The sequence below is a fragment of the Nelusetta ayraudi genome, unplaced genomic scaffold (assembly GCF_046127955.1).
Source record: "Nelusetta ayraudi isolate G7.1 ecotype Tasmania unplaced genomic scaffold, CSIRO-AGI_Nayr_v1 ptg000146l, whole genome shotgun sequence".
In the NCBI taxonomy this organism is placed as follows: domain Eukaryota; kingdom Metazoa; phylum Chordata; class Actinopteri; order Tetraodontiformes; family Monacanthidae; genus Nelusetta; species Nelusetta ayraudi.
The window spans coordinates 557,715-584,917 of NW_027466196.1; the positions used below are offsets into that span (position 1 = coordinate 557,715).

General features: G+C 49.0%; 1 protein-coding gene across 8 annotated transcripts in view; it reads right to left on the bottom strand.

Annotated features, from left to right (window-relative positions):
• Nucleotides 1-27,203, bottom strand: part of iqsec1b (IQ motif and Sec7 domain ArfGEF 1b) — a 125,790-nt gene that overhangs the window by 5,500 nt on the left and 93,087 nt on the right. For 5 of the 8 annotated variants that reach the window (XM_076013203.1, XM_076013202.1, XM_076013201.1 and 2 more), the window contains 12 exons: nt 10,721-11,009; nt 7,546-8,816; nt 6,728-6,889; nt 5,815-5,937; nt 4,839-5,005; nt 4,265-4,404; nt 3,558-3,587; nt 3,320-3,445; nt 3,140-3,239; nt 2,850-3,011; nt 2,580-2,756; nt 1,646-1,695 (listed from right to left, as the gene is read on the bottom strand). In XM_076013203.1, coding sequence (XP_075869318.1) covers nt 1,646-1,695; nt 2,580-2,756; nt 2,850-3,011; nt 3,140-3,239; nt 3,320-3,445; nt 3,558-3,587; nt 4,265-4,404; nt 4,839-5,005; nt 5,815-5,937; nt 6,728-6,889; nt 7,546-8,816; nt 10,721-11,009 — 2,797 coding nt within the window. Of the gene's footprint in view, nt 1-1,645; nt 1,696-2,579; nt 2,757-2,849; nt 3,012-3,139; nt 3,240-3,319; nt 3,446-3,557; nt 3,588-4,264; nt 4,405-4,838; nt 5,006-5,814; nt 5,938-6,727; nt 6,890-7,545; nt 8,817-10,720; nt 11,010-14,701; nt 14,929-27,203 lie in introns of those variants that run through there. The other 3 variants (XM_076013204.1, XM_076013207.1, XM_076013209.1) reach the window with 3 other exon arrangements.

Below are 27,203 nucleotides of genomic sequence, written 5' to 3' on the forward strand. Positions count from 1 at the left end.
CATGACAGGAAATGAATCAGTAAGGGCCTCTTGGTACAGCATCTAAGCGCCCCCCCCCCCCGCCCACCCATGGACGTATTATAAGAACTGAAGAAGTGGAAATTTGCCGCTAAGCTGATTGCCCCCCCCCCCCTAGTGGCCACTTGAGGTACTGCAGCAAATCCCGTGGTTTTGGTGAGGAAACTTGTTAAATTGAAGACCAGTACGGACATCACACCGGTGTTGTATCACGCTCCAGTTTTGTTACTGTGTGACGAAAGAGGTTAACCGGAAATGAACACGATGAAAAGACTGATATCGCCCCCTAGTGTTGGGGAGGAGGACACGTTCCCGTGTCAGCTCTGTGTGAGTGTTTCCAGGCCCAGGAGTTTTTCAACCTTTCCCCTCCTTCCCAGAGGCCCTCAGTTCAACTTCCTCCGACAGTGACAGCACAAACAGCCAACGAGCTGTGCACGTCTCCTTGACATTGTTCTGCATTTTGCATTTTCCCCATCGTTGCTGTGTTCTGTGTGTCATTTACATTTCATCGTCTATGAGTGCGTCAGTTGTTTTAGTTTCTTATCGGGTGAACAGAGATTCCCATTCCACTGTGCAGTGCGAGATCACCTCATGAAGACTGTGGAACATTACAAAACCCTCTTTTTTGTTTCCTACCCCTTAAGGGGTAGGATTAAATGAGTTTGCACTTCTTCCTTCTCATTTTCTTAAATGCAGCTTCTATTTTGTTTGATTTCTTGTGTTTTTTTTTTTTTGTTTAACTGTTTCATTTTTTATTTAGCTGTTTTTTTGTTATAATTTACATGATTGAAATAAAGTATTCAAATCAAATAAAAAAAATCTAATCAAAGTCATTTTTATATATGTATGCATATAAAAATGTGTATAAATAGTATAAATAGTTAAATAAATAAATGAAATTTTATATACATACAGTATATATGTATACATGTAATTTTGTATACATATATTCCGCCTGGAGCTTTTGCAACTTTTGCAATGAACAAAAGCTGCAGATGGTCAATAGCATCCATGGAGGAACAAACAATTGAGTCAACAAGTCAACAAATAACATATGAGTGAGTTTTAGTCGCACGGAGCAGCCGGTGAGTGCGGGCGACCTCACACCAATGCCATGCTTGCACTGCACCACTGCAGGCTGCAAAGGAATTTCTAGGGGTAACTCAGAGGACTCGGTGTGTGTCTGCGGCTGGGAACTGTGTGTCATGCAGTGGCTGGGAGTGATGGAGCGCAGCCAGGGTCACTTTGAGCGAGGACGACACAACAAAGTGCAAACTACGGGAGGGAGAGAGAGAGAGAGAGGAGACCTTGGAGGTGAGAATCTAACACAACATCAAGGCAAACCTAGTGTGAGTCAGGACCATTAGTTGTGTCATGCTGTGCACGTCAAGTGTTTGCGCTCGCGTTCATCCCCAAGCATGCAAAAGGGGGCCGAGGTGCTCACAACAAAAACACAACACAACAGAATGAAAACAAAAAAAAAACAACTAAAAACTAAAGTGAAACTAAGAAGGAACTGGAAAAAAAAAAAAAAAAAAAAAAAAGAACTAAAAGTTCTCATGCTCACACCAAGCAACGTACGTAGCGTAGTGAGAGGAAGGCTCCTCAGCAGTGGTGGCCTACTTACTTCCATATTGCTGTCTAGAGATCCTGCACTGCTGCGTCTCCCACGCTTGCCTGCCCGGACGGAACATGTGACAGGACAGATTAGACAAACCTGGCAGGCATGTGACGGTTCACACCTTCCTTCAGCATAGTGCGCCTGTGGCACAGCCGCGACCTGGCGACTGCACTGGGACGCTGAGACGCTGGGATACTGGGATACTGGGACGCTGGGATACTGGGATACTGGGATACTGGGATACTGGGATACTGGGACGCTATCGTAGCGGCAGGTGAGTCATGACTAAGGCCAAATCAAGGTCAGTCTGTGTGTCCACACAGCAGCCTTGAGCCACAGCTGGCACTACTAGGCCTGCTGCATGCTAATTAGACCGGCAAGCTAGCAGCTCACCTGCGTGAAGAAGTGAGACTAAAAGAAAGAAAAGAGATCATAGAAGGAAAGTCAATGTTGAAGCAAAGGCCGTATCTCTGAGTGACTTGCTCAGCCCTGCCTGGTAAACACCACTGACTACTTCCTGTGGGGAAAGCTCTGTTAATAGCTGACTAAGTAAATCAAAGTCGTCTGCTAATCCTGCTCCAATCCACTGAAACGCGTGCAGTCAGGGCGCGGCGGCCGCAAAGACACAACTGCATTCACTCTTTGATGTTCTGTTGGTGGGCCGAGGTCCCCGAGTGCGTTCAAGCGGCTTTGCAGCCCAGTCAGCCACGCAACATTAACTCCTCTGGCTGCCGAGGCTCTCACATTGATCGCAGTGACCTACATAGCGCTGCTTTCAACTGCAGCGGTGACCAAGGATTATCAACTGATGCCCTGCGGCCAGTCACACCTCAGCTTGCTTCAGCCCGAGTGAACCTGCACCAAAGCCATCTTCTCAGCGTGCACCCACCTCCCGTCAAGTGAAGCACACAGGACCTACTGGCGCCCCCTGTATCTGTACCTGCGTCTGAGAGGTCCCGCAGGGAGCTGCTGAGGGCGCTTCTCTTCAGACCCTCGCTGATGGCGTAGCTGTCGTCCAGGCTGCCCCTGCTCAGGTTGCCGTTGCCGGTGTCCTTCTTCAAGCCTGAGCTCTGAGACATGCTGGGTCTCACCACCCCCTTCTGCTTCTCCAGCTCGGCTGTGGAAGGAGACACAGGGTGCAGGGTGAAACCTCCTGAGCTCACTCCTTTGCCCTTCCTGCAGGCTCGCCGAGCGCGGCGCCGCTACTCACACTCTATCCTGTACTTCTCCATCTCTTGGACTTCGGCGATAGACTCCCGCAAGTCGTCGGTAAACTTCTTGCGGTCCTGAGGATTGGGTGCGTTGAAGTTGATGAGGACTTTGATGTCTGCTCCGGGAATGGCAGAGGTCAGGCGGACTCCGTTTGGATAATCTACAGAGTGACGTCACACACACTTGAGGAGGTTGTTCAGCTTGAGCAGAGAGATGGAGTTGCGATACACAAAGACCTTTCACTGTATGGACGACCATGCCATTTTTAACAGAAGGACTTACACTTACACTGATTTTCAAAGAGCAGGACCTGCATGCCGTACAGTGAGAAGGACTGCCGGAAGCTGTACGTCACAGAGTTCTTCTTCTTCTGGAAGATTTTAGTCACCTAAGAACAAAACAAAACTGGTTCGGACCATTTCAGGAAAGCACGCGCTTGTGCTCTCACCAGAATAGTGTCTACTGTACCACTAGCAGGTCGTTGAAGAGGAAGATCTCCCTCTGGTGGAGGCCCAGCTTCTGCGGCTTGTTGGGGTCAGGCACCTCAAAGAGGCGGCAGTAGCAGACCAGCCTTCTGTGGGGCAGTGACAGCACCTGCAACCACAGCACATCGTTTCCAAGTTGGTCTCTACGTTAATCTGCTGGGCAACGTTTGTTTGTGGAAGACCTGAGGTGAACAGTTTCCACTCTGCAAAGTCGTACTTACACAGCCCAGACCGTGGTGCAGTGAGCCAATCTGTGCAGATGAAACAAATCAATCAATCACTCACACACTCACTGAGATTGGTGGGCACAGTGAAAGATGCTGTCATTATCCATGTGTCAGAAACCTGCCAGCTGATGGAAGGACAAGGAGCAGAAGGCCGGACGGCTAATTCTTGATTTTCTTACCATGCTGCACCTCATGTGTTGGGTTGCCAGGTTATAACGAGCTAATGCATGTTAATGCATTCGCTAGCGCTGCAGGACCTCTAATGATTTTGTGTCACAAAGTGGATCTTCCTTTCATGAAAAGGACAGGACGAGCCGAGGGGAAGGGAGGAGCTGCTCAGTAAACAACTTGGAGATCATTAGGGCCCGGGCTGTTTATCTTATTTATTACAACACAGCTTGTCAGGGCGGCACTTTGCATGGCCGGCACTTTGCTTAAAAGACATACTGCGGCTATTTGACAGAAAGGTCCGCAGCCCTGAAGAACTGATGTGTCACGCTGCTGAAAGGAGGTTCAGGGACTAAAGAATGCTCCTCGGCTCCTGAAGCACGTGGCCTGTGAACAAGTGAGGGCTCCCTGTGACAGCCCAGATGCACACTGGGTAATTTGGCTCTGCAACGCTGGGCTTTTTAAACGGAGCCGGGGTTAAAAGGGGTCACGGGAAAAAAAAAAAAAAACCCCAAGGGCAAACTCAAACTCACTGGCTTTTTTCCAACGATGAGCTTCTCCACTTTCTGAACCTGGGACACGTGGTCTTCGTTAGTTTTCAGCTCTCGCTTGCGGATTCGCTCATATATCCCTACTAGCATCTCCCGCGGGATGTCCTCTCCATCGTCCACTCCTGTGGGACAGTAAGGAGGAAGAGACAGAGGGACGAACATTTCAGTGGGATACATTACAAGAGCTTACAAACCTTTGCGTTTATCTACACATGGCTGTGTTGCATTGTCACACACATTCCTCACGGTGTAGAGAGAGAGAGCTGTGCTTCCTAAGGCCCCCTGATGCTAATGTTCATTCTCTTCTCAGTGTTGCACTTTAATTACCGACACTTCAATGCCTTGAAAATACCTACAGGCCAACTTGAAAGAGCTGCAGCTCAACACCAGTGGCACTGACTTACACCACCACACCTTAGCTGGAGCAAAATAGGTGAATACATTTATCTAAATTCACTGGAACACATGGAATGAATTGAGTTTTCTCATTTTGCAACTTCACATTTCCATCGGCAGCGTCCGAAGACGATGTTGACTGGGCTGAGAATGAAAGTACCTCTGAGGTTTTTCACAAAGTCCTCCAGCTTCATCTTCCTCTCGGGCTTGACGTTGGGGCTGTACATGTCAGTGTTGAGGAGGATGATGGCAAAGGCCAGAATGAAGATGGTGTCCGGGTTCCTGAACTGGCGCACCACTCCCGGGTTGCAGATGCAGTAGCGTTGACTGGGATGCAAGGACATGAAACAAAAGGTATCACACGCTGAGACTCATCCTGGTGACAGTAGTGCTTGTTCTGACCAGGCAGGTGGAGCTGAGAGCAATTCCACTCAATCAACTTGTATTCAAAGAGCACTAAACCCCATCCAGAGGCGTCTGCGAGGGCTCTGCACAATTAAAAGACAAAGCAGGAATAAACTCCCCAGTGGGAAGAAACCTCGAGCAGACCCAGACTTCTCAGTCGGACCAAGCCTTCATGTACCACTGGCTGTTGTTACTGAATGCTGGGTGGAAATAATGTTCCAACGTCTGCGACCGTCAGTTCGAAATTCCACAAAAAGCAGGAAGGATCACAATCTGTTGTTATTACTTGACTGAACACTGTGGATAGATTTCATCATGAAGAAAATTGAATGTAAAATGGAAGACTGGAACAATGCCTGACGGTCCTCGCTGTGACTGTTATGGTGAAGAATGTCACCATCAGCAGTGGCTCCTCGGCAAGAGGCTCTAGTAAAAGGACGAGCGGTGCAGCACTCCAGCCACTGCACAGAGCCTTTCACAGTCTCACTAAAGTCAATTGCCAGTTTGTAATCACAAGTGAAGAGGCTGCAGGCAAGAAGAGATGATCAGATTTGTAATCTCTTGACTGTCACAGCATCAACGTTGTTCTCTGAGGCTGCAATGCCCTCATGGAGAAGAGATTTCTGTTACTGATAAAAACACGTTTTGATATAAACTAGGAGATAAACAGGAGGAAAAGCACTGGCACACGCAGTGATTGAGTCACTACCAAGCATCAGAGCCTCTCTCACCTGTACGCTTCGATCAGCCGCTCAACCTTCTGGGCCTCTCCCTGAACTCTGATGTGCGCCTGGAATTTCCGCAGCGCTTCGTCCAGCTCCATGGCAGAGAAGTCCATCTCATCCACCACACAGCTGGTGGAAGATGCATGAACAGCAGCGTTACGACAGAGCAAACATGAGAATCATCAACGTCTGATGAGGAAAATCCACTGAATCCTTTCTCAAGATTTAGGAATTTTCTCAAAAGTTCAGTTCGGAATCAGAACGGCTTGATTATTAATAGGGGATTATTCAATACTGCCGCACTCTTGCTGCACTGCACGGTGCAGGAGGCATTTCAATAAATGCTTCTGCCTTGTAAAAATGTAAAGAATTAGAGATTTTCCAGAAGACTGAAGAGACGTCTCTCTGACAAACTTCCGCTGCTCCTCAAAGAGCCTTTGAGATTCCCATTCAAAGAGATTCTCAGAGAGCGGCTGTGTTCCAAATACAGCTGGAATATAAGAAACTTCATTTGAATATTGCAACAAATCACTGCTGGCAAAGATGACACCTATACAGGTTGGCTTCTATCCAGAGTACTGATGAATATAAATAGGGTGTCTGTGTCTATCTGAGCGTCACAGCAATTTTACTGAGTGCATTCTATTTCTGTTTATTTCCTCAACTCGTTCTGAAGCGCTCAGAAACTCAAAAACTGTCTGAACGAATGTGGATCGCCAACTGGCAGCCCCATTTACAAGTGAATGATGCTATATCTTCCCCAATAGGCAGATCAAAATCCAATAGTAAACGGCAGTGGCACAGAAGGCAACGAAAGTCAAACTTGGTTTAAAAACATCCCAGTGCTCCGAGGGGGGGGAACAGAACGATCCAGCTGTAAATACGTAGAAACGACAGACGTCACTCGCTGGCAACTCACTCGAGGACGTCACGGTTGAACTGCTTCTGCCTGTTTCCAAGGAACTCGCCAATCATCTGCCGACTCAGGCCTTTCCTCTGGAGCAGGAAGTGGGCCACACCCACAGGAGTGTCCGGAACAAAGTTGCGCTCTATCAGATACTGGACGCCCTTTTCTGGTTTTCTGCAGATACAGAAGAGGAGGAGAGGGAGAGAGAGAGGGAGAGAGAGGAAGAGAGAGAGAGAGAGGGAGAGAGAGAGAGGGAGAGAGAGGGAGAGAGAGGAAGAGAGAGAGAGAGAGAGAGAGAGAGGGGAGGAAGGGAGAGAGAGAGAGAGAGAGAGATTCACAGAGGAAACACACAAACAAACAGATGAAGTGAGGCCGCAGTCCAAATCTGTGATTATCCCACTGCACTGCTGCACTTGGCCCAATGTGAGTCAGATGTAGGACAGGAATTAGAGTGGCAGAACTGGACAAAGTCCCAGAACGTGGATGAAGGAGCTTCTTCTTCTGCCCCAAAACGTCCACGACAGGCGAGGGCAAACTAAGGCCCGGGGGCCATAAATGCGGCCCGCCGAACTCGAACTTGAAATGATATCAACTCATGGAATAGTTTTGATTTTAGCCACTCTTCCAGTGTTTCCAGAGTCCTTTCAATAAAGAGCTCAACACCCTGGTGGGGCTTCAAAGACACTGATTAGGTCATTTTCAACTGGCATTACAGCAACCTGTTTTCTACACATCCCATGATAGATTGTTTCCTCCTATGAGGTGGCTCACCACCACAACACTCTATTGTGACAGTGTGCGTGTACGCGTTCAGTGTGTGCAGCACATACTTGTTGAAGAGGTTGAGGCCGATGCGGTAGTGCCTCTTCCGCATGATGTCGTTGCTGAACGCCGGGGAGTCCCAGCTGTTGCGTGTCTCTTTGTGGTAGGTCTGCTTGCTGAGCGTCTGCTCTCTCAGGCTGTCCCTGGACGACGACTCGGAGCTGCAGTTGATGGTGTCGTTGGAGTTGGACGTGCTGTTGATGCTGTCGTTGTCGCCGTCGGAGAAATCCGACTCCGACTTGCTCTGCCGGTTGGCCGTGCCGTTGATGGCCAGGTGGGCCTCCAGCTGCCGCGGCCGATGGCGCCCGCCGCCGCCGCCGTCGTCCTCCCTGGGAGGCCCTCGCGGCGGCAGGCCGTGGCTGATGTGTTTGGGGCTGCTCTGCTGGTTGCCGTGACTTCGCTCGTAGGCGCTTTGCCTCTTGGACGAGCTGCGGTCGGAGCGATCGCTCAGCTCCACCGAGCTGTCGCTCGGCGGCTCGATGGTCAGCAGGGGCAGGTGGTCCACGCGCAAGCGCTGCTCCTGGCACTCCAGTGACGGGGTGCTGCGGCAGCTCGTGTCCGTGTCCCCTTTGTCGTCCTTGTGGGCCAAAGACCAATAGTCCTGGGAGGAGTTGAGGGAACGCTGGCGTCGGTCCGACTCTGTGCTGGAAGGACGGTCGGCGGACTGGGACAGAGGCAGCGGCGGAGACAGCTCCTCCTCGTCGATGTAGAGGGTGACGTCGCTGTACGAGGCCGTCATCTCGTCCAGTTTGCGGCGATCCGAAGCAGCGTGCGAGGCCTTCATCTGGCAGCTGACCTCCCGGTCCAAGTCCTGCTGGACCCTTCCTGACTCAGACTGGCTGTCGTCCCCGTGCAGGCTGCGGCAGTTCAGAGCGTCGTCGATGGACTCGGCCAGAGATTTGACCTGCCTGGAGAAGGCGTCCTCCAGTTCTGTGATCGCATCCGTGAAGTCGCTCGGCGCCGTGGGGGTCTTGGCCTGCAGGCCCATCTCCCCGCAATGCTCCGGCTGCACCAGCGCTCCCACTTTGCTGCCGTCATTTGTCAGTGACACCTGCTTTCCCTCGAAATAGGAGCTGTGGACTTTTTCAGGTCCTTCGAAGGAAAACTGCATCCTCATATTGGACAGGACGATCCGTCTGGACATGCGGTTCTCGGACATAGAACTTCTTAGACGCTCAAAGTTCTTGTTCATCTGGTACTGGCGGAAGGCTGTCTGGATGGTGCGGGCTGCATGTCGGGTTATGAAACGCCCACCATATTTGCGCTCTAGCATCTCCACCTGCGGGCCGAGAGAAAAGCCAGAGAAGAAAAATGTGAATTGCGCCACTAACGTTGCTCATACGACGGTCCAACTGAAGACATTCTCTGCTGATGCACCGGCTCCTGACATGTGGCCCAGCCGTGACGCTACAGGGATTGCGAACAGCCTTGCTTCTCATGTTTTTCCTCAGTGGGCGTGGCATGAGGTTTGTAGAACTTTTCTACCAGTTTCTGATGAACAGCGGAGGGTGGAGGATCCAACTCAAGGACTCTTTCCTACAGCTGCAGCCATTAATAAATGTTTGTGAGCAGCAGTCACTGTGATTACTCATCCTCTAATCCCGCAAGACTACTTTATGTGGCTCTGTGCAAAGACAGGCGGACATGTGCGAGAAAAATTAAACAAGGTCGTCTCCATCAACCCGTAAAAGGAAGACGTGACCTTTGACCTTTGAAAGACAGCGGAGGCCAAGTCAAGAGCTGCCAAGGCGTCTTCAGTGCTCCTGTCGTCATGGTTAGAACGGTGATTGGCATTTGAATTTGACAGCTAGGGGCATCAGTCACAGGTAGACCAGGGGGGGAGGATCATCGTCTGCCACTTCCACTGACAGGATGGCGACAACTTCAATGAACGAGTGAGAGTCCAACGCTCACGTCGAGTGGCTGAATACATCCTGAGACAAGAAGTACGACCAATGGGAGACCGTGACAAACAGTGAGACTCTGGGATTAGCAAGTTACTAAACTAATTCCGCTGGTTGATTGCTGCTTTGCTTATCAAACCGGGCATGTCTTCCACTTGGAATGCAATCACTTACACACGTTATTTAATTACCCACTTAGGGCATGAATGGCCGATCAATGTTGGAAGCCACAGATGCGACCACAGCCGTTCACACCCTTCACTCACGGACATGTTTCCTCCCATCTGAGCCGTTTGTCAGGCAAAGTGCACGTGTCCACGATATCAGTGCACGTCAGGACGTCACTAGGACCCCTGGATTATTTATGGACTGCTGCCCATTAACTCAGAATGATACTGTTTGCAGAAACACTCCTCTGACCAGTGATGTGTCCCAGTTGACCGGCAGAAATCAATGAAAGCATCACATTTATTTATTAGGTGCAATAAAAGACGACGGGTAAGAACTTTTTATGAGTGTGTATTTCATGACCCAGTTATTTCCCTTCTTCCTACTGGCCTTCCCCTTTTTCCTCCACAGCCTTTTTATTTCAAGGACTACTGGCTAACTACTGGCTAACTACTGGCTAACTACTGGCTAATTGCTACACATTGGGAGTCTGGGAGCTGGAGCAACTGTGACGGTGATACATCCACATCACGCTTGCAAGATTGACGATCAAAACAAGATGTCAAGTGCAATTATGTATCTCCGTCAGGCATGACAGATGTTAGTCACTGGAAATTGTTCAGACGGCACAGTCGACCTATCAGCCAAACACTGGGTAACCGTATCATCGCTTATATACGCCAGCAGTCAATAGTTTGGACCCAGCCTATGATAATAATTTCATGTCTTTTCTTTCATTCTCTTGACTGTTGACACTGCAGTTTCTCACTGAAGGCATCAAAACTACGTACGAACACACGTGGAGTTATGGAGGAAACAATCAAAGTGTCAAATAACTCAAACACGTTTTATACTGAAATTCTTCAACATAGCCACCGCTCATAAAAAGCATATTTAGAGTTGTTGAAGGTGTCTTTCTTTGCTGCATACTGACATATGTAGTATCTTGCTCATATATGGGATGTCTTGGCTGTCTATCCGCAGTGCAGAAAGTTGTAAAGATAAAACATGCATGAGAAGGTGCGTCCACACTTACGACTGGTAGTGCATTTTCAAATAGCTCATCGACAACTTCCTGCTTGTAATATTGTTGATATTTACGTAGCCTCACCTGCTTGTCCTGTAGGTCTGACGAGAGCTCATAGCTCTCAGACAGGGAGCGAGAGCGCTTGATGGCCTCCTCCTCGGCCTGCTTGCGGAGTATAGACTGCGAGTGCTGGAGCTTCGGCCTGCGTGGCCGCTGGTGGCCCGGCAGGAAGATGTGTCCGTACAGCTGGCTGTCCAGGTGCTCGTGACCCAGCCCGCCGCCGCCGCCGCCGCGGGTCACTGGGACACAGTTGTAGCCTCCGCCAGAGTCCACAGAGGCGCCCACCTCGCTGCCGGGAGCATCACCTTCCACACTGAAACACACACAGAAAGCAGGGGCTCTGTTTGCTGACTCATTTCCTTGAGGTCACGCACTGCTCTTTGTCTCAGCGACGAGCACGTGACAAGCGGGGAAAGTGAACTTTGATACTGCTGGCAGGGTGTGAATACAAGGGAAGTGAATTTATAGCTGCAGTGCGGAGAAGGAGAACACTGCGGGTCATCTGGAACAACTGAATGGCTTGGTCGCCTAATTAAACACGCCATGAATAAATGATGACAACCGGCAAAAGGCACGACAAACACCTGGAGCTCTGACAGCGTCGCAGTTCAATCCACAGGCAAAATACAGCATCAAGCAAAGGATTCAAATGTGGAAAACGGGCCCACGTCCACTGTCTGTTTCAGCAGCACCAACCAGCACCAGCTGACTGTGTGACCCTCCTCCACCGCCCCCCGGGTGGTGCAGAGTAATGACCTGACATATCGCAGCAGGTAGCAGCAGCTAAATGTCAGACTCAAACCTCTTGACTCACTCCAACCCTCTCACACTCTGCTGATTACCCCAGAGGAACAACCGCGCTTTGCTCTGAGACTTGAACACAAATCAATGAATGGCTCCTGCTTTTGAGAAATCAAAGCCTTTTTTTTGAGCACAGGCTGTTGATTTGCAAAATAAAATGCGCCTCTCTGGGGAGACACTGCATGGACGCAACCGGACGACTGAAAGGCTCCTGTAGAGCCAAACAGGATTAATAACCAGAGGACAAGACAGCAGATTCATTTTGTCACCGTCAATCTGTTATGTCTTAATGTTTCATGGCTATACTCATTCTCCTAGCAGTGCCTAAGAAAAGAGGAAGTCCTGCCAGAGCAGCTACTTTCTGCTGCTCTGGTTTTGCTTCCTCCTTTGCACGTGGCGGCAGCTCACAGCAAAACACACACATTCAGGGTGCAACAGCTACACACTCTGACCATCACCAACATATTCCAATCCATCCAACACAACCAGCTGCTGCGGTCATGTATCATCAGGGGAAACACATGTGTGTCTCATGCATGCTTATGGTATGCGATACGTGCGTTCAATGTCTGACGGTGGCAGTGTGACTTGAAATCAATATCAAGATACTTCATGGGCTCCCCATGCAGACTAAAAAGACACCGTTTCCATGCAAGCAATGTGGCTTTATTGAGAGAAAACCATGTCAATACAGCTTAGATATTGACAACGCATTGCAAACAATACAACTTGTTAATTAGCTGAATGGGGAAATATCTAAAGCCTATTTAAAAGAGGCCACTGGCCTCTCCACCAATGGCTGCCGTCTGATTGGCCACATGCATCGCCACACATAGCAATAAAAATGCTACACCAAAACAAAGTTTATTGCATATGTGTTCATAGTCCACACTGACACTGCAAGTGGCAATGAATTCACCGTGCAGCCGAGTGATTACAGAGCCAGCAGCTTGATTCCTGAGCGATACTGCAATACGCATCTGAAGCCATCACGGAGGCTTTTATACCCACATGTAAATAAATGAAAAGTAATCAGTAGAATTAGCCTTGGGTTTGTCATAAGCTGATGGATGGAGTGGCTACGTTCAGAACAAGGACACCCATGTAGAGGCATCCATCACTGCAGAACCTTGTCAAATATCCTAATCTGTGGGGGAGCGCCAGTCAAGGTTAAACAATAAAGAAAAGGAATAAGAGGAGCGAGGTGCGATGGCCAGAGAGGCTTTGCAGCGGTCAATCCTTATTGCATGCAGGGTCAAATGAGGAGTCATAAATAACACCTGGCCGCAGCCTGGCCCAACTTATTCTACTGCTCATTCCACAGTGGGAGATTGAAGGACTCAATCGTGAGATTGCAATGTTGTGTAGGAAACGTGTCATTGCTGTCAGGGTGAGTGCAACTACATTGGAATGCTTTTTTTTTTTTTTTTTTTAAAGTAATAAAATAAAATAAAAAATCCCTATTGAGAAAGTCTTTGAATCAAAGGATGTGAAAGTCTGTGGCCAGGTGCAGGTGAGGTGGTCGGAGGGCAGCTCTCAATAGAGGAGCAACCATCTGTCTCTCTCAAACTGAGCCACACACCAGAGTCTCATTAGAAAGAAAACTTCTGCAAATGTTCTCCAAGCACATTTCATTCTGAAAGGAAGCAATCTCACCAAACAGAGGCAGCGCTTCCAGCCGCACTGAGAGTGGGATGTTGCATGTCCGCTCCAGCAGAGGTCTAATTGGAAATATCTGCTGGTACAGACAGAGCGGAGACACTTGGCATTCTTGACATGTGCAACCCGGGTGCACGGTGCGTGTTGGCTCCCAGTGTGCGAGGATGTTTTTACCAAACTGCTTTTGTTTGCAATACAAGACAACACGCTTTGATGAGAAAGAGCCATGTGCTGAGCTGAACAACTGCTTTGCCAGAGGAGTGAACGTTGAAAGTGGAAGACGTTCACGTTAAATTCCATACATGGCGAGTGCCTGAACTCTCCCCCCCCGCCCCCCCCAGTGTTCCCAGTGTTACTGATCGATAGATAGATAGATAGATAGATAGATACATAGATAGAGAGATACCATAGATAGATAGATAGATAGATAGATGATAGATAGATACCATAGATAGATAGATAGATAGATAGATAGATGATAGATAGATACCGTAGATAGATAGATAGATAGATAGATAGATAGATAGATACCATAGATAGATAGATAGTTAGAGAGATAATGATAATGATTATTCTCCCATCATTACTATCAATGTACAGTATATATGATTGGAGTATCCTATGGTATACCAGTAAAGTTGTACAGGATATACCATCAACTGAATCAATGTTTGAAGGGCTGGTAAGAGAAGAATCTCAGCAACAGCTTGAAGACAACTCACAGACTAACTAAACCATCTTCAACTGTCTGTGGGTGCAGACACACTGGTGTGATCAGCAGATAGAGACGACCCAGTTATACTCTCTCCCCCAACAAATCCTGTTGCACCGGCGCGAGACGTTCCAAAGTAACCGGAAAGCAATTTGTCACCATCCCATTACGGCAGATGAGGTCTTATCGCAGTAAAGAGTAATTAGCAGAGATGTTTACTCCTCCAAAGGAAGAGTGGAAAATCCAAATGACCAAAACTCTGAGGTCAAACCCGGAGAGGGTAGAAAACTGAAGCAATAACATCGCATCGACGGCCAAAAATATGTTTTTAATCGAAATGCACTTATACTGTTTAAAACAGTAGATCTTCAGTGATGCCGTACATGTATGTGTATATATGTACAGTATATATACAGATATTTATGTATATATATGAATACAGACCAACAATTGTTGCATTATTTGTAGTCTTATTTACTCTACCCACCTTTCCATTTGTTTAACTTCTGTTTCAAAATTAGCTTTAAATCTGCATTTGCTTTACTGCTCTGATTTTAATGCAGTGAATAGCACCACTGCTAATCTTCAAGACATGGGTTATGGGCTATGGAAGGATACAGAAAAGTTACCTAAACCTCAACCATACCCAAGTGCGTCAAAATCAATTTGACGTCAATTCACAAACAAACAACAGTCACTACAGTCGTCCAACAGCCAGGCAGCGGGTTGTCAAACGAGCTGGTATTTGCTCCAACGGCATCACGAGACACGCTGGGAGCCAACTGAAGGGGCAAGCACATGTCAAGCAACTATTTAAAGCAGCAGGCACTCACTGCACAAGAGGCTTACCAGCCGTCTGATTCCAGCTCCAGCAGGGACTGACTCCTGTCTGAGGCACACTGCAGACACCACATGTTGCCCTCCGAGTGCCTACACCAGATCCACCAGAGAAGCTCCGACCCCCGACCATCAATCCATGGCTTCAACACTTCATCCCTCACCGCTCAGTCCCGCTGCTCCCCTCTTGGACACCTCTTTGGCTTTGGCCTTCCTTCAGAGGCTCACTGGGAAGAGGCGTACACAGGAAGGAGGAGGGAATTGCTCCAGGGGAAACTGGGTCGTGTGGCTGCAGGGCCACTGGTGCCCCCACTGATCAGCAGCGTCTTAAACAGGAAGGGGCAAAAAGTAAGAAGCAAAAAAATAAAAGGGGGATTGAAAATAAGCCCTGGAGGCGTGATTTCAACTCGCGGAATAACTCCTGGGTAGAAGACTGAGGCTGCAGTGGTTGGAGGGACACGACCGGGCCAAAGCTTGGATCACAAACTTAAGTCTAAGTTGGTGAGGTGCACGTAGTCTCAGTCATATTCCCAGTATTAAACAACCTCCTCCAAAAGAAGAGAGCATGGAGTGATACTGTTACACACACACACACACACACACACACACACACACACACACACACACACCAGGCCATTCTCCAAACAAACAGCAGTTAACAGGGAAGGCTTGGTTTGGTTTCTCAGCCCCTCCCAGATTTGTTCTGATGTTGAATGTGATTCCCCCCCCCCACCACCACCACCAACTCCTATTCCCCTGCCTCAGCCCAAAGAGTGCACAGTGAGGGGCCGATCCGCTTCTGTATAATGACATCATTACTCAAACAATGGGTGTGTATCAAGAGGGACAAAGATAGCATCAAGCCAAGAGGAGCATGCAGCAGCGCTGAGGGATCACACACCATGACTCAGCTGTAGCTCTGTTTACCTACACCATGTTAGCACTGGGGACCGACTGACGCGCTTCTCATTGGTGGAGATATTGTGAGTATCTACACTGCTTCAAGATTGAATGGTGCACTTTGGCGTTGTTGTACTATTTGGCAGACCTTTGGATGTAGCTCGTGGTTCTTCTACTGCATTTCTGCGGTCTGCAATTGGCTCTGCTCATTCTGACCTCTGACCCCCCCCCCCCCCCCCCCCCCCCACACACACACACATCAACGAGGCATTTTTCTCCACGCAACTGCCACAAACTGGATATCTCTCCATTCAAATCATTCTATAAAGTTGCAGAGAAGGTTCTGCGTGGAATCTGCAGCAGATCAGCAGTTTGGTAAATAAATCACCTGGTACCACCAAGCACTTCACTCCCCTTTCTTCTCCTTTCTGAGGCTCAATTTGAACTTCAGCAAGTCGTGCACGTCCACGACTTCATGGCTTCCTACATACCTAAAACCATTTAGATGCTCGAACGCTGTATCTAAAGAAGTTGCAACGCCATCCTGCCTCACACGCTGGCTCTGCCTCACCAAGCAGAGGGAAAACAATTCATACTCACTTAATGCACAGAGAAATAATATTTGAGATGAATGAAGTCGAGGAGCGAGGGTCCGAGGGAGCGGTGGGAGGTGAACCATCCACAAGTCTGACTGCAAGTGCTGCTCTGGATTTCTGGTAACCTGAGTTCATGAAAGACTTGAACTGGACCCAAGTGACGCTGGCACCAGAAATAGCTCGAAGTTAAAGTGGATACGCCGGACCTCGGCATTTAACCCACAATCAGCCCGTAGCATGACCAGGGTCTGCAGAGCTGGCAGTCAGCGGCAGCAGTAAACACCATGCAGTCGGGATGGTGTGAAGCAGCTGCCTTTGATCAGGACCTGGAGATCTTCTTCTTCTTCTTCTTCTTCTCTCTCTGATCACTGCAGTGATGCTGAGCTGCCAGACTGCAGTGTTGAGCAAACACTTGAGGAAGTGGCAGGATTCATTGAGGAGTAGAAGTAGAGGAGCTCACGACACCAGCTCAGGACTCACTGAAGGCAATTAAGAATTGAATTTCGACAAGATGTCGAGCACATTGACATAAAGATAAAGATTTATTGGCAATGAGACAAAGTTGTTGTGATATATTGCTGTCTCCATAAGACTTCTGAATCAAATTTGTTGTGAATGCATATATATATAAAAAAAACAAAAAAAAAACAAACAAAAAAAAAGGTTTTATGGAAACACACTAGAGGACCAGTCAGTCACAAACAGCTTAACTATCCTCCTCAAGAGAGAGACAGCAAACGGCACTGGAGCTGAAGGAGTGCGAGTGGAGACGGAAAGCAATATCATAAAAGGCATTTAGCAGAAAGAAGTTTCATTTAAAAACCAGCAGATCCCACGAAGTGAAACACACTGCTCCATGAGGAATCCGCCAATGCCCAGCTGCTTCCTGCTCTCACACACTTTTCAGGCTCAACACTGCCTGTGCTCCTTCACAAGGGCTTGTGTTACAGACACACCTGTCACACTCTGTCTAGACTCCAAATGGGAAACAGCAGGAAGTGTCGTCCTTGAGTCGCTCCCTACGTCAGCCGCAGCCCCTCAGTGGGTTGGAGTCAGACAGACAGACAGACAGACAGACAGGCAGACAGACAGAGTGTCCCTGGACCTGGCTGCTCCCACTACAGGCAGCAGTGAAGGCTGTCTGCCTGCCTGCCTGCCTGCCTGACTGCCTGTCTGTCTGTCTGCCTGCTCGGCCCTGTAACCTTCCAGCCGCTCCTACCGCTGCTGTCCTCCCTCATTCCCAGCGACAATGTGTGCCCCTCCCACCGTGGCGATCCATTTCACATATTGAATGCACTGGTTCTCATCTAGCGCGGACCAAAATAGCATCATTGACAGACACTGCATTTTCTGCTCCGCTTGGTAAGTAAATTGGGCGGCCTGCGAGAGCGGCGTAGCGAGAGACAAATGTGTCTGCGTGTCCGGCAGCCTCCCCGCAATGATGGCTGGCGCTGCTGAGGCTGGAAACAGCGGCAGCCTGAGCAGAAACACTGGCTGCCTGCTCAGGAGCGCCACACACACTCCTCAGCAGCAGCAGCAGCAGCAGCAGCAGCAGCAGCAGCAGCAGCAGCAGCAGCAGCAGCAGCAGCAGCAGCAGCAGGAACTTTAAATGCAGAAGCTCAGAGTAAAAAGTAGATATGAGATATATCATGATATGACTTCCTAAGTACTTGTAAGTAGTGACTGATACCACAATGGCAACGATGCCTCCCACTGTAGGATAGAACTCTTCAGGGTAGGATGAGTACTGTTATCTTTTATTTCTATTTTGGTGGTGTGACAAAGTGTGAAAAAGGGATAATATTATGGACATAGTAGACAGTAGATTGAGTACTTGTATTTCAGTACTCAGTGATACCAAGTACTTCATGATAAGGCCATTACATTACTACTCAGCATGTTTCCATTTTCATATACAGGTACTACCCGAAAAATTTGAGTATCAAGTAAAAATTGTTTTATTTTGGCAATTTAACATAAAAGATGAAAGCAATACATTTTATTGAGCCATTACACATGATTGTACATCTCATCTACATCTCAAGCACTTCCTTGTTGTGACTTTGCTGATTCAGATTTTCACAAGATTTGACTTTATGTAACATTCTAATTTTCTTTTTGAATTTGATTTTTTTTTTAAAGCTGCAAGACCTGATCAGCAAAATCCAAAGAAATAAAAACTTGAAATATATTGATTTGCATATTATTCCTTTATATAATATGTCACATTCACCTTTTAAGTTGAATTGCAGAAATACAGGATATTCTCATTTCCTGGGTAGTACCTATACATACAACTACAAGGTACACTGTATCGGCGTTGTAGTCCCGGCACAGATTTTACGAGTAGAGTACTCGACCCCGGTATCGGTACTGATACCCGATACTGGTATCGGTGCATCGCTAATATTGTGACTCATTGGTTTCTGATGATTCTAGACAGCAAGCAACAAACTGGAGCGTTAACCAAAGCAAAGCTCAAGCAAATTCTGCAGCCAACACACGTTTTAAATACATGAAGTGTGAGTGTGTTTATCTCGATGATCGGATTTGCCAATTAGAAACAACATCCGTGTCAAGTCTTCTCCAAAGCTTGTCCAAGTTTGTTGTAGCTTGAAATAAAAACCAGGCTGTATTTGACTTCTTTCCACACACGGGGCCGCAGTTTAAACGACGACGACGACAACAACAACAACAACTTGTGTTGCTCTTGTAAATGCTGTTTTTCATCAGCATCAAAGTAGCAGAGCCTGGAACACGGCAGTCAGCTGTCGTGTGTGTAAAGCGTGTACATCATGTACACACGGCACGCTCAGCCTCATCTCCTGGGTCTGGAAGGTCTGTGTTTGACACAAGGCAGCCAGGCAGCCAGCGAGTGGCCTGCAGCTGCACCAGCCGCAGCCGAAGAGCCGGCTGGCGGTGCTGGAGCTGGACCCGGCCGGGTCTGCGGCTGCCCACTGCAAAGCCGTTTGGCCAAACTTCAACTGTGTAATCCCTGAGCTCAGAACCCACCCACGTGTGGCCTTCAGAGGCAGGAGGAAGCCCTGCCCACTCGGCCTCAACGCTCTCCAGAGAGAGCCAGGGAGGATTATCCTGGCCATCCTGCAGCTGCTTGCGCGCCGCTGTGCTCATGACTGCGCCCGGCGTGGAGCGACCCGGCCGAGGGTTGCTGGTGGACTAATGGCCGCAGAGCAGGAAGCCGCCCGGTCGTGGGGAAAACGCGACGCAGGACGAGCAGATGGCTCTGAATCTGCTGGGTGTGCGCTGGCTGCGTGGTGGCAGCCCCTCTGACCACGGCGCAGTTATTCAGCTTATCTCTCTCTTAATCCTCCTGCTGCAACTCTTCCTCCGTCCTGCTCCTGAGCTGCCACCAGCAGGCTCCGCTGCCAAATCCACACCGCCACATGACACAACCGCGGAGGGACGTAAACAACGCGCACGGAAAGGTGGCCAGGAGTGAACGGCTTCTTCTACTTGTGACCGCCTGGGCACTGTTTTTCATAGTTTTTCCTCCGTCGCTTTTAGTCAGCATAAGCTGCGTTTCCATCGCCACTAGAATTGAGAAAAAACTAAATATGGCCATAAAAAAACTGCTCAACTTGGATAAACCTCTCAAATGTGGCTGAAAGGTTTTGTATCGGTGTATGAATAGAACAGAACAGAATTTTTATTATTATCATTGTACATTGTAACAACAAAATGGAAAGTGTGTTCCTTGACGGGTGTCAGTCATTCAACATAAAAACATTGTCAAAACAAACAAAAACCACGTGGTAAATGGGATAAAAAATAACACAAACACAATCCTGTTGTATTGCTGCATTGAGTGCATTTGCTGCAGTGGGGTAGCAGGTCCTCACAGACATGCTAACACACACCTATTCCCAAGCACATATGTATATATATGTGTTACTACTACAAGGTAAAAAAAAAAAGAAAAAGAAAAGAAAAAATAATGGTCCAGTATGAAACATTGATCAGTAAATTAAGTCCTTCAGTACAGCTGAGATCTGGTTTTTGCACAAGCAGCGGATTTGCAACACGTTTCTGAGTGGTTGATTGGTGCAGTCACAAGGTTCACTTTCAATTAGCAGTCAGTCATTCCAATCTCGTTCAACTCCGGTTTTGAAAAGAGAGAAGATCCAGCAAGAGTTTCTCTTCAACAACACTACGAGGTGGAAAAACAGCAGCGCAGTTCCGAGGTTGACCTACAATAAGATGCCACTTGTGTTTTTGCTAATATAACTGGGCCAAAGTCACTGAGCCTGCCAAAAATGATAAATCTTTCCAGTAATCCAGGCAGATTAAATCTTATCAAAGCAAAAAAAAAAAAAAAAAAAGTGGAATCTCTCGCTGTGCTGCTGACTCGATCAATGGAAACCCACAAAAATCCTGAACTTTGTGTTTGTGGCACAGTCCAGTGTTGAGCCGTTATCTCCAAACCGCCAGGCTTTGTTGTTGTCATGTCTGAAGCTTTGGCACCACAAGGTGAGCCGTCACACGACGCTATCTGATCCTTCCACAGAGGATTCCTAGATGTCCCCTGCAGATACTGCGCTGATTACTGCAGCACACACACACACACATTTCAACACTCAGTCCTGCCACTCAGGGTTCGGGCACAGCTGAATTCCAGCGAACTCACGCTTTCAGACAAAAAATCCCAAAGAACTTCCTCACCGCACCGTGCAGCGGAGACACGCCTTTGCTTCTGAAAGCTTCACAGAACATTCCGACATGTCTGAGCCTGCGAGCGAGTTCAACACCGCCGAGGAGCCTTGCAGTGACGTGGACCTCACGCACTGCTGCCGTGAGATGCAGCAGTGTTCAGAAACGCTTCCCCCTATTCCGGGAAGGGAAGCCGCACTGAGGCGGCTGGACGCTGGCTGAAGCCCTGCTGCTGCACTGTCACCACAAACATCCCATCCTCTGCACTGGGCCAGTCTTTAAGAGCCTCAGAATAAATATCCATCCATTCATTTTCCATACCGGCCTCTCCCTGAGCTCAGTGCTCACGAGGGTCTGCTGGAGCCTCCACCAGCTGGGTAAGTCATCAATTCACACACACACACACACACACACACACACACACACACACACACACACCAATTTAGAGTTTTCAATTCAGCTTACATGCATGTTTTTGGAGCGTGGGAGGAACCAATGGAATGAATGAAATGAGCGCAGGCCTCCTATCAAACACACGTGTAACTGACTGTGAGCCGCAGTGCCTCGGCGCCACTCCTCCCTCACCCTTTACACAACATGCGCGGCGACTTAGTAGAATTTAAAAAGAATCAAACCGAATAACGGCTTCCAACAGAACCTCTGCATGGCTTGCTCGTTACTCTATTCAGGTTCTGACCACGTTTTTTTTTTGTTTTGTTTTTATTGAAGGCTCCAAGGCTCTGTGATGAGGTTTGTTGCTGGCACCACCAAGCAGTTTGGAACATACGGCACCGGAGCGCCGCTGCCAGATCTTCATTCCCCTGAATATTCCGCATGCTTCTGCAGAAACTTCTGCGTCCCTCTTTCTTTCCATTTTCCCTTCGACAAGGGAAATTCAGCCGGTGAACGTTAATAAAAGCCAGCATTGAAAACATTAAGCTGTTCATGTCAGCTTGCATAACCACAGCAGAGCCAGCCGACAGGAAGCGCGGCTCGTGAGCAGCACTGGAGGAAGAGAATACATTTCTTTGACACTTCCTTCCCTCTGGGACCCTCTCTGACACGCTGGAGCCACAAAGTGGGCAGCGGTGCTGCCAGGGTGACTGATGGGGCGGTACCCCCCAACTCCTCTCTGTCTGCCTGGGCAAAATGATGCAGTCTGGGACAGCCGCCGAGGGGTCGTGGCACACGGCGGGTCTGTCTGCTCCAGCCAGAGCAGGAGAGGGAAGAGAAACCCAGTCGTACATCATCTCCGAGGCGCAGGACTGAGAAACAGATGGAGGGCATCAATCTCAATGACACAGGGACGGCGTGGACCCCTCCCTGCCCACTGAGATGCCAGAGGCAGTAAATAGTAAGGAGGCAAAGGGGAGACAATGATCTCAGTGACAGAGAATTACCACGAGTCACCCAACAAGGTGAGAACACAGTGAAGAACACTGGAGAGCTGCCTGCTCCACTGAACAAGCTAGAAGGTAGAGGGAACGTCCGTATCAGGCATGGGCAAACTATGGCCCGGGGGCCATATGCGGCCCTGAGGCTTTCCAATCCGGCCCACCCAACTTGAAGAAATGATATCAATTCTGAGTAGGTCATCAAACAGCTGTTTTTCATCCAGTTCTTCTGCATTTCAATAAAGAGCTGAACACCCGGGTGGTTCTGGGTGGTTCTGGATGGTTCTAAGTGCTGAACACCCTGGTGGGGCTTCAAAGACACTGACTTAGTTGTGACTTTGCGTTCATTCATTTCCCATTGACATTAAAGCGACATGTTTTCTCCAGATCCCATGATAGATTGTTCACCCCAACACTCCATCCATCTGCTGCTGCTCCGCTACCCCCCCCTCTGTCACCCCACCAGTCAAAATGTGAGGCCACCCAACTGGACTATATAAAGGCAGACAGACACAGTCTTACCTTTTTGTTCAGCTAATTCCAGGACTGCCTCCAGCCAGCAGCCATTTGAACTGGAGCTGGTAAAGTGTTCACTCTGACAGACGTCCCAGCAGCAGCAGCAGCAGCAGCAGCAGTCAGTGACGGCTGAAGCTTGTCACTCTGATGGCTCCCCCAGTAAAACACACACACACACACACACACACACACACACACACACACACACACACGCAGATCCAGTCCTGGCTACTGTGGCTGGCAGGCACCACCCAGTCAGTCTGTCCGTCTTCTTCCCCTCAGTCTTCCTCCTCCCTGGTGTGGAGCAACACACTGACGCTACTGACCAACAGGCAGCACCTCTGTCTGCCTCCAGCCACCGCGGCCTGTTGGTGTTGGCATGTGCAACAGAGGCCGTTTCTCCTCCGCTGCCCTGCCCTGCCCTGCCGCTCCTGAGTTCCGCTTCCACCACGCCGAGCCGTGAAGCTCCACTGGAGGAGGGATTGGGAGTGGCAGCCTGGGGTGACACACTTGATTTCACCGTCTGATTGGGGATTATTCCTGGCTTCCAGAGGCACGCTCCCAAAACTGCAATGCGTGTTTCACCCCTCTGTAATTATCTTTTTCAGATGGCACGTTGCTTCGGGTGAGGCACAAATACTTGATTTTCTTCAAAACACGCCGTTGCATAAGCACAGCGAGGAGCGGCCTGAACTCTGCCGACACCCTCGAAGGAACAGGGAAGTTCCAACAAGGGTGCACTCCCACCGAGATGGACTTCAACACAGAGGGAACTAATATAGCTCAGTGTTATTTGACAACACGCGTGAGAGGTGAGAGAGTTCAGCCCACTGAGGGGTTGAAGGAAGTGATGAGATCTTATCAGAGTCTGTGAGCCACAAGTACTGGACAACTCCTGAAGTCAGTGTACTGTTCATGTACTGAGGCGTAGAGAGCCGAGACACTTCATATCTGCAGGTTGCAAAAACCACAAGTGTGTATTCACAACCAAAATAGTAGCAGAAGCAGAACGAGGCCTTGCAGTCTGATGACAGGGAAGAAGCAGACCGTTCACACGTCATCACATTTTGTTCTGTGCTTTCCTTTGCATCACAGAGCTCCGTGGAGGAGCCCGTAGATTACAGTCTGCTGTAAACGCGCAGTGGTTCCGTGGAATTGAATGCAACAGCAACTGAAATAGTTCTGGGCACCATCAGATACAGTAGCTGCTTCTTCAAAGAGAAATACGGAGCGTTTGGTCCATGTTGCCAAGAACTGCTTTCAAGTCCATGCAGCAGCAGCAGTTTGCCCTTCCGTTGGCCTGCCAATACTGATCCTTACAGGCAACACAAAGAGCAGTCAACTCTCTGCGTCATATCAATTCTCATTCTGATTAAAACGCGACTTGTGGGGACGTTGAAGCCGGAAGTGTGATGTGTGAAGATCTGTGTGATGTGAATTTTGGACGTGAACGCTCGCTAGTGTGCTGTTGTTTTCTTAAGAGCTGCTACCAAAGAACAGGAGGAGTGCGTTCCCTTCAACACTGGCCCTGTGCAGGAGACTCTAACTGTCTGAACAGCGACCGGCTCGCCCTTCATACTCTGTGGGAAGCAGCCTTTCTTGAAGATCTCTCCACTCTTTTCAACGAGGCCGGTGGTGAACCTCCACAACGTGATGAATTTGAGGTTCCAAAGACGCACACATCCTGATGTGACCCCACAGCCAGTTGTGTTTTTCCAACCAAGCTCTCGAGCTCTCATTCATCTCAGTTTGACTTGCGGGGTTGTGACACAGAGTGACGGAGAGTGCACGGTTCCTGCCTGACTCTTCACATTCGTGGCCGCTGACCCGCCTCACCCCAGCGTGGGTGTCGCTGAGCAAACCCTCGCACAAACAGCCTCAGCACAATGCCACACATCACTTTCATTTATCACAGGGACGTGCAGGGGAATCTCGGCAACCTTCCACTCCGGTGAAATATGATTTGGACACTCAGCAGAAGCCATTTCCGCCCAGTTAGAAGATGTGGAGGCGGGGGGGGGTGAAGAGGAAGGATTGCCAATTGTTTTTTAAGGTTGACAATGTGACCGGCGCCATTCATCACAGCAGCCAGCAGATGGGGAATTCCTGCGGCTCCTTTGACAAATGACTGTCGAGAAACGGCGCTTTAAAAAGTTCGGTGGAGCCATTTCCCAACCGCCTCCTTCCAGCAACACACGCTTGTAAGTGCACATCTCAAGCACGCATGAATTTGCCACGGCAGCGTCGGCCAAGAGGGCAGCTGCACAAGGTGAGGTAAGTACAGGTGAAGACTTGGTCGGACCGCACCTCCAGACCAACGCCTCCAATCCCTGCCCTCAGGCACAGAGTTCTCACGACCGCTGAGCTCCTGAAGTAGAGCTCAGACAGAGGGAACAGGTCACTGAGCCACAGCCACTTCACATTTTAAAGAGTTCCAGTGAAGAAGAAAGAAGACAAATCAACCCCTGAAAAAAATCTTGCACAACCCAGCGCTGGTCTTTACTCTGAGGGCGCCCACGCCGCCAGCAGAGGGAGATACACCCGAAAAGAGGCTCAGCGACCACTTCATAGTGTTCGGCAGGTCCATCATGTTGTTATGCATCTTCTCTCTGGAAGTTGATCATCTTCTCGTCATCTGGAGAGAGCAGGAAAAAAGATTCCCCAGTGGGAAGAAACCTGGAGCAGACCCCGACCCTGGAGGGTGGCCGTCTGCTTTGACCAGCTGGGGTAAAAAAAAAAAAGAAGAAGAGGGAAGAGATCGAGATGATGCTTGTGTCATTTTGTTATTGCAATACAGTGGTTTCATTACATCTTCCGGCAGCAGTTGAATTCACTGATCACCATATTCCACATCACACTGCGACTTCTCACAACATTTTCAAGAGACCTTTTCTACTGTGGCTGCACCTTCACACCAAGAGTCCTGCTGCTGTGGTTGATAGGTGGCTACCCTGCTGACTGTCAGCCAATCAGAAATGTGATCAAAGCGAACCCAGCTCGGACCATTTCCATTGCTCTACCATAACTGCGATATTTACCTTTATATCAAACGAGTTAAAGAGTTGCTGAGCACACTGTGTGTTGGACTTGAGGGGGAAATGTATTGGAAAATGTGGAAAGTTTTCGCTGCAGCGATAATATTTCACGAGACGAGACGAGACGGGCGTGTGGCAGTCGTTTCTGGGCCGACCTCACTGACAACTGCCGGTGTCTGGATGGACGGTAATGAAGAGAACAGCTGTCACTGAAGCAGAACATTGAGCGGTGGAACCGTGGACGACGACGACGACGCTCGTGTCTGTCCTCTTTCGACGTGAAATCGCCTGGTTAGAGAAGAGCAGCACGGTGTGGAGCAAGTAGCGACGCACTCAACACAACGCCTGCGGATTTTCACAGCTCCAAATGGAACCATCATCGATGGTTAACCAGGTTAGTCCCAACTCGTCTCCCTGCTTGCTCAACACAACACTTACAGCCTCAAATCACCCCCGAGGCCGAGCAACGACCACGCGGGATCGCTGGGCAGCCGGAGCTCGCACCAACACTAGAGACACGACAAAACATTCAGAGGGTTCGCTTGCAAATGCAGACGGCGCTCCACAGCGCCAGCGTGCAGAACTGAAACAATGGGACGGAGCAACGCTGTGCGCGCCGAGGACGTGGATTACACACGCCGACGGTAATTGCGGCAGTAATTGGGAGGGACAGAACGAGCGCCATGTCGTGTGTGTAATCCCCTGCAGCCTCTCCCTGCCACATGTTGCCAGGCCTCATGGCAACCTGTTGACACCAATCCCAGAGAGCCAGTGGGCCAGTGCTGGGCCAGTGCAGGGCCAGTGCTGGCCCAGCACAAACAGCCTGTAATCCTGCACACAGGCTCACAGTGCTGCTGCTGCTGCTGCTGCTGCCAGCAGAATGCTCACGTCTGTGCACATCGTCTGGAACACAGAGCAGCCACACTGGGTGTTTGTATGTGTGTGTGTGTGTGTGTGTGTGTGTGCGCACAGCTGAATATGAGGCTGCCAAATACCCCCAACAAATGAGTCTTGGTATTTTTCTGCAGGGACAATGAATGGAAATAACAGTCGGTCCCAATTAAAATGAGGGCATAAATCCATTTTTCTTTATTTAATAAGGATGCCCATTAGTTTTGACAATGTGAAGACTACTCTTCCTGGGGTGCACAGCTATATTCAGATGAATTACAAACATTGGGCAAGGTCATTCTTTAATATGAAACCCTTTAACGAAAGATGCACAGACACAGATACCAGTGTCGGATCTCGGATGACGGGGTTGAGTTGAGTGAAATACGTGACGATACCACAACAACAATAACACTTGTACGTGCATGTATATGACAATTTTGTTACATTTGCAAATTTTGTTACAGCTGCAAAACATGCTGAGGATGTTGTTGAAGT